The following is a 7500-nucleotide window of genomic DNA, read 5'->3' as shown; positions in this document are numbered from 1 at the left end:
GAGGACGGAAGAGGAGAGAGGGGAGGAGAGGAGAGGACAGAAGAGGAGAGAGAGGGGAGGTCAGAAGAGGAGAGAGGGGGAGGACAGAAGAGGAGAGAGTGGAGGGGAGGAGAGGAGAGGACAGAAGAGGAGAGAGAGGGGAGGAGAGGAGAGGACAGAAGAGGAGAGAGGGGGAGGAGAGGAGAGGAGAGAGGGGGGAGGTCAGAAGAGGAGAGAGGGGGAGGACAGAAGAGGAGAGAGGAGAGGAGAGGACAGAAGAGGAGAGAGAGGGGAGGTCAGAAGAGGAGAGAGGGGGAGGACAGAAGAGGAGAGAGGGGAGGAGAGGAGAGGACAGAAGAGGAGAGAGAGGGGAGGTCAGAAGAGGAGAGAGGGGAGAGGACAGAATAGGAGAGAGGGGAGGAGAGGAGAGGAGAGAGGGGGAGGAGAGGAGAGGAGAGAGGGGGAGGACAGAAGAGGAGAGAGGGGAGGAGAGGAGAGGAGAGGAGAGAGGGGGAGGACAGAAGAGGAGAGAGGGGAGGACAGAAGAGGAGAGAGGGGAGGACAGAAGAGGAGAGAGGGGGAGATAGTGAAGGGAATTATTTCTGGCCATCTTCTATTTGGCAGTGTGAAATCGTCCAGCTGCCCCCAGTCCTATTTTTGACAGGAGCCACATCTGCAGAGTGGGACACTGGAGTTCTGTGCAGTGTGTGTTCGTGTGTTCGTGTGTTCGTGTGTTTGTTTGTGTGTGTGTGTGTGTGTATGCATGTGTTTCTCTGTGTGTTTATGTGTGTGTGGTTCTCTCTCTCTTTGTGTGTGTGTGTGTCTATAAACCCAAATTCCCCATACACTTATGAAAAGGCTCCACTTCATTACCCAAAATCCCCTTTAAAGGACATCAATTACCCAGAGTGCTCTACTCTACACTGCCCCGGCCCGGTCAGTCATAGAGGCTGCATTGAACTACAGCAGAAGGGGGCTCCACCACATACACACTCACTCACTCACACACACACACACACACACACACACACACACACCATTTAGTTAATTAGACTAAGACCAGCAACACAGGGCAGATAGTGTTCTAATGGGCATTAAATACACATTTACACAGCTGAGTGCCCACTGAGGGACTAACAATAGGGGTGTGTGTCCCAAATAGCACCCTATTCCCTATGTAGTGCACCCTATTCCCTATGTAGTGTACCCTATTCCCTATGTAGTGCACCCTATTCCCTATGTAGTGCACCCTATTCCCTATGTAGTGCACCCTATTCCCTATGTAGTGCACCCTATTCCCTATGTAGTGCACCCTTTCCCTATGTAGTGTACCCTATTTCATATGTAGTGTATCCTATTCCCTATGTAGTGCACCCTATTCCCTATGTAGTGCACCCTTTCCCTATGTAGTGCACCCTATTCCCTATGTAGTGTACCCTATTCCCTATGTAGTGTACCCTATTCCCTGTGTAGTGTACCCTATTCCCTGTGTAGTGCACCCTATTCCCTATGTAGTGTACCCTATTCCCTATGTAGTGTACCCTATTCCCTATGTAGTGTACCCTATTCCCTATGTAGTGTACCCTATTCCCTATGTAGTGCACTCTATTCCCTATGTAGTGCACCCTATTCCCTATGTAGTGTACCCTATTCCCTATGTAGTGCACCCTATTCCCTATGTAGTGCACCCTATTCCCTATGTAGTGCACCATACTCCCTATGTAGTGTACCAGTGTACCCTATTCCCTATAAAGTGCATCCTATTCCCTATGTAGTGTATCCTATTCCCTATGTAGTGTACCCTATTCCCTATGTAGTGTACCCTATTCCCTATGTAGTGCACCCTATTCCCTATGTAGTGTACCCTATTCCCTATGTAGTGTATCCTATTCCCTATGTAATGCACTCTATTCCCTATGTAGTGCACCCTATTCCCTATGTAGTGCACCCTATTCCCTATGTAGTGCACCCTATTCCCTATGTAGTGTACCCTATTCCCTATGTAGTGCACCCTATTCCCTATGTAGTGCACCCTATTCCCTATGTAGTGTACCCTATTCCCTATGTAGTGCACCCTATTCCCTATGTAGTGCACCCTATTCCCTATGAAGTGTACCCTATTCCCTATGTAGTGCACCCTATTCCCTATGTAGTGCCCATAGGGCTCATAGCGCACTATATAGGGAAAAGGCTTCCCTTTGGGATGTACCCAGGGAGAATCGGGTTTCATTTACTGTAGGTGCTAACAGGGAGGTCAGCTGTGTCTGTGGTGTATGGAGAGGTCAGGCAGACACCACACTACCTATCTAAGTGATGAGGTCAGACAGACACCACACTGCCTATCTAAGTGATGAGGTCAGACAGACACCACACTGCCTATCTAAGTGATGAGGTTAGACAGACACCACACTACCTATCTAAGTGATGAGGTCAGACAGACACCACACTACCTATCTAAGTGATGAGGTCAGGCAGACACCACACTACCTATCTAAGTGATGAGGTCAGACAGACACCACACTACCTATCTAAGTGATGAGGTCAGACAGACACCACACTACCTATCTAAGTGATGAGGTTAGACAGACACCACACTACCTATCTAAGTGATGAGGTTAGACAGACACCACACTACCTATCTAAATGATGAGGTCAGACAGACACCACACTACCTATCTAAGTGATGAGGTCAGACAGACACCACACTACCTATCTAAGTGATGAGGTCAGACAGACACCACACTACCTATCTACGTGATGAGGTCAGACAGACACCACACTACCTATCTAAGTGACGAGGTTACCACGTAAAACCTCATATCAATAGTTGCTGGTGACTGTTTTAGATTGAGAGAAATGTGTTCTTCAAACCTGGTCCCGGAGACCCACTTGTTGTGTATGCTGTTTGCAGGCTTCCCCCCCCAGACCAGCCAGTTGACTCAACTAAAGAACAGACAGGCTGGTTTGTGTTGTCTGAACAGTATCACTGCTTGGTTACTGCAGGATGTGAAGTGAGTCAGCTGTGGCAGGTGGCAGCAGGTGGCAGAGTCCTGGTAAACACCACCATAGCTGGAAAAGACTGTTGGTCCTCTTCACACTAGCAGCGCTGATTCTGATGGCCGGCTGCATGAAATGTAACACATCCTCCCACACGTCCCCACATGACACAGAGTCACACAGGGACAGCCTGGCAGTGACAGGTCCCCACTATCTTTAGGGGACTGACATCTCTCTGCCCTTAGCTTTTACTCTCTCATGTCTATCCTGTATCTCCGTTTTGTGGAAGAGAGGAGAGGAGAGGACGGCTCTTCTCACCTCAGTCTCAAAGAGGATGATTTAACGTCTCTAGAGCCCAAAACCGTAGCTGAACTGCAGCTCAACCATCCTGTGCAGGACAGGAGTCACGCTATGGCATAACCTTAGTTATTTTGTGTTGTACAGTGCTCTATGCTTTTCAGTAATGAACAGGCCTGTGTGTGTGTGTGTCTGCAGGGGTCCGGGGAGGCTTCAGTGCGGGGCACAGACATGGAGGGGGATTGTCTCAGCTGCATCAAGTACCTCATGTTCATCTTCAACTTCCTCATTTTCGTGAGTATATGCTGCTTGCTTTACACTTCCACTGTCTAATGTTCTGCTAGCTGTTCTGATGTTCTGCTGGTTAATGTTCTGCTGTCTGATGTTCTGCTGTCTGATGTTCTGATGTTCTGCTGTCTGATGTTCTGCTGTCTGATGTTCTGCTGTCTGATGTTCTGCTGTCTGATGTTCTGCTGGCTAATGTTCTGCTGTCTGATGTTCTGTTGTCTGATGTTCTGATGTTCTGCTGTCTGATGTTCTGCTGTCTGATGTTCTGATGTTCTGATGTTCTGCTGGCTGATGTTCTGATGTTCTGCTGTCTGATGTTCTGCTGTCTGATGTTCTGCTGTCTGATGTTCTGCTGTCTGATGTTCTGCTGTCTGATGTTCTGATGTTCTACTATCTGATGTTCTGCTGTCTGACGTTCTGCTGTCTGATGTTCTTCTGTTTGATGTTCTGCTGTCTGACATTCTTCTGTTTGATGTTATGATGTTCTGCTGTCTGATGTTCTGATGTTCTGCTGTCTGATGTTCTGATGTTCTACTATCTGATGTTCTGCTGTCTGACGTTCTGCTGTCTGATGTTCTTCTGTTTGATGTTCTGCTGTCTGACATTCTTCTGTTTGATGTTATGATGTTCTGCTGTCTGATGTTCTGATGTTCTGCTGTCTGATGTTCTGCTGTCTGATGTTCTGTTGTTTGATGTTCTGCTGTCTGATTTTATGCTGTCTGACGTTCTGCTGTCTGATGTTCTTCTGTTTGATGTTATGATGTTCTGCTGTCTGATGTTCTGCTGTCTGATGTTCTGCTGTCTGATGTTCTGCTGTCTGATGTTCTTCTGTTTGATGTTATGATGTTCTGCTGTCTGATGTTCTGTTGTTTGATGTTCTGCTGTCTGATTTTATGCTGTCTGACGTTCTGCTGTCTGATGTTCTTCTGTTTGATGTTATGATGTTCTGCTGTCTGATGTTCTGCTGTCTGATGTTCTGCTGTCTGATGTTCTGCTGTCTGATGTTCTTCTGTTTGATGTTATGATGTTCTGCTGTCTGATGTTCTGCTGTCTGATGTTCTGCTGTCGGATGCTACAAAAATATAAACGCAACATGTAAAGTGTTCGTCCCATGTTTCATCAGCTGAAATAAAAAAATCCCTGAAATGTTCCATACGCACAAAAAGCTTATTTCTCTCCAATGTTGTGCACAAATTTGTTTACATCCCTGTTAGTGAGCATTTCTCCTTTGCCAAGATAATCCATCCACCTGACATGTGTGGCATATCAAGAAGCTGATTAAACAGCATGATCATGACACGGTAATAAAAGGCCACTCTAAAATGTGCAGTTTTGCCACACAACAAAGTTTTGAGGGAGCGTGCAATTGGCATCATGTCGCCACAGCATCATGACGCCACAGCATCATGTCGCCACAGCATCATGTCGCCACAGCATCATGTCGCCACAGCATCATGTCGCCACAGCATTATGTCGCCACAGCATCATGTCGCCACAGCATCATGACGCCACAGCATCATGACGCCACAGGGTGACAGCTAAAGCACATTTATTCTAGTGATTTTCACCAAAAATGTACAACTATGGTATTAATGTCTAACGTTTCATTTTTTCTTTTCTTTTTTTACGAACCATTACTCTGTTAAAAACAGAATGATTCTGAACAATCCCAAGTCCCAACTTCGGCAGACAATTTTCAAATTATCGCTGAAGTTTCTAGCCACAAGCATAAACTAGCTAGCTGGGAAGAACTCATCAGGACGACAGACTGAACTGAACTGACTGAACCAAATCAGTTTTTCTCCACTCGACTCGCTGCGTGACAAGCGTCATCAATTTGGGCACCAGGCATGTCCGTATAGCCTCTCCCGGTTGAATCAGGCGTCTACTTCCTACTGTACTTCCTACTTCCTGGCTGCACTCTGTTCTGATTGGCTGCCTGTGTGCCTCTCCTATTCTGATTGGCTCCCTCTCTGTGTGTGTGTGTGTGGTCCAGTTAGGAGGCTCCTTCCTGCTTGGTGTGGGTGTGTGGGTGCTGCTGGACCCTACGGGCTTCAGGGAGATGGTAGCAGCCAACCCTCTGCTCTTCACTGGGGTCTACATCCTCCTGGCCATGGGGGCGATGCTCTTCCTCCTGGGATTCCTGGGCTGCTGCGGAGCCATCCGGGAGAACAAGTGTCTGCTACTCTTTGTAAGTTTTTAAAGAGTGTTATAATAGTGTTGTAATCGGCTTTAAGCGTGTTTATAAACGTTCCAGGGTTGCTGCGGAGCCATCTGCTCTTTGTAAGTCAACTACTCCACGTTTGGGCTAGTCCTCTTGGCTTGTCAGCGCGTACAATTTCACCAAGCAGTGCTGGTAATTGGGCATCGCTGATAAGCTGTGTGAAAATCAATCAGGCGACAGCTACTTCCCTTCTGTACCATCATCCCGTCCACACTAATCATTATGTTTGCCTAGTTGGGCTCAGCTGGTAACTTGGAGCACGGTGCTGGAAAACGCTAGGATATTCAGGTCTTACAACAATATAACGAATAGTGCCATCTAGTGGAGTAAATTATATGTTGCGTTAATTATTGGTCACTGAAACAGAAGAGGCCTTTGACTTATATTGAGTGTTATTCATGAGCTTTCATATGTTAGCATCCATTTTAAATCTAAACTAGTGGATGGAGTCAGTGTTGTGATCGTCTCTGTCTCCCTCCCTCTTCCTCAGTTCTTCATGCTCATCCTGGTCATCTTCCTGGCAGAGTTAGCTGCAGCCGTGCTGGCCTTCATATTCCGGGAGCATGTGAGTGTTTCTCTCTCTGATTGGGATCAGGTAACATTATTAGGACGTTACGCCCATATTAGGACAGGGTGCACCTACGCTATCAGGCATCAATCCCAGATAGGACCATGAGGGATGGCCGTAATGGGGGTTGTCAAACAAACCTGCCATGGAGGATCTTTACTGAAAGCACTTACAGGGAATCATCTACAACAGAGGGGGGAAAAGTACCATGGCATTGCTACAGTAATGGGGTTGATTCAAAAAATGAGACTGGGGCCCAAAGGCATCAGACGATTTAGAGGTTGCCATGGTTTTAAAAGGACATCTGAACTTATTTGGTAGAATCCTGAAAAAACCCTTCTTTTATTGTGCAGCTCACCAGAGAGAACTTTACCAGGGAGCTGAAGAGTCGCTACCATGGACACAACAACACTGATGTCTTCACCTCCACCTGGAACGCCATCATGACCACCGTAAGACTCCGTTCAGGGTGCACAGCGACACAGAGACGTGACAGTCCGCGCTGTCCATTGTTATCATCGACCTCATGTCATTGGCTGTTATCAATTCTATAGTTTGTTTGTTGAGAATCTTTAGATAGAGTATAGTGCAGTTACATCACTATACAGTACTAATCTACCATGTCTCTCTGTTGTTATAGTTTGACTGCTGTGGGGTGAACAGCCCGGATGACTTTGAGGAGAGCCTGTTCAGGCTCCTCAGCCCAGACAAGATTGTTCCTGAGGCGTGTTGCCAGGGCAACAGTCACCCTGGAGATGCCGTGGACGACCTCAGCAGAGACGAGTGTCTGAGGGGAAGCATGGTGCTCCGCTATAACAAGGTTATAAGAAACCTGTGGTGTGTGTGTGTGTGTGTATGTGTGTGTGTGTGTGTGTGTGTGTGTGTGTGTGTGTGTGTTCATGTGTGCTTGCATGTCAAAACCCCTCCTGGGTTCACACTTTTTTGGGGGGTTTACAAATGGGATTTCAGGGATTTCTGTTTGTTATGTTTACAATGCCTCAGAAGTGTTCGTTTTCCAATGTGGTTAACATGAAATGTGATGCCAACAGGACCTGCTATTCACTATATTACAGTTGTCTTAGAACAAATCTTGCGTGCGTTGGCCAGCACCTCAATATTACTGTAGTCTTTCATGTATAGAATTCTG

At 46.9% G+C, this 7500-nt stretch overlaps 1 protein-coding gene across 1 annotated transcript in view; it reads left to right on the top strand.

Annotated features, from left to right (window-relative positions):
* Window positions 1–7173, top strand: part of LOC311124039 (tetraspanin-18B-like) — a gene marked incomplete at its 3' end in the record, with an annotated part of 33067 nt that extends 25894 nt beyond the window's left edge. The window contains exons 2-6 of the mRNA XM_084198254.1: window positions 3472–3567; window positions 5558–5752; window positions 6276–6350; window positions 6707–6805; window positions 6994–7173. Coding sequence (XP_084054380.1) covers window positions 3472–3567; window positions 5558–5752; window positions 6276–6350; window positions 6707–6805; window positions 6994–7173 — 645 coding nt within the window. The remainder of the gene's footprint in view (window positions 1–3471; window positions 3568–5557; window positions 5753–6275; window positions 6351–6706; window positions 6806–6993) is intronic.
* Between the last annotated feature and the right edge of the window lie 327 nt (window positions 7174–7500).

The sequence above is a fragment of the Coregonus lavaretus genome (assembly GCF_964263955.1).
Source record: "Coregonus lavaretus genome assembly, contig: HAP1_SCAFFOLD_3059, whole genome shotgun sequence".
Taxonomy (NCBI): Eukaryota; Metazoa; Chordata; class Actinopteri; order Salmoniformes; family Salmonidae; genus Coregonus; species Coregonus lavaretus.
The sequence above is the reverse complement of the archived record's forward strand: the minus strand, read 5'-3'. Positions and strand labels throughout refer to the sequence as shown.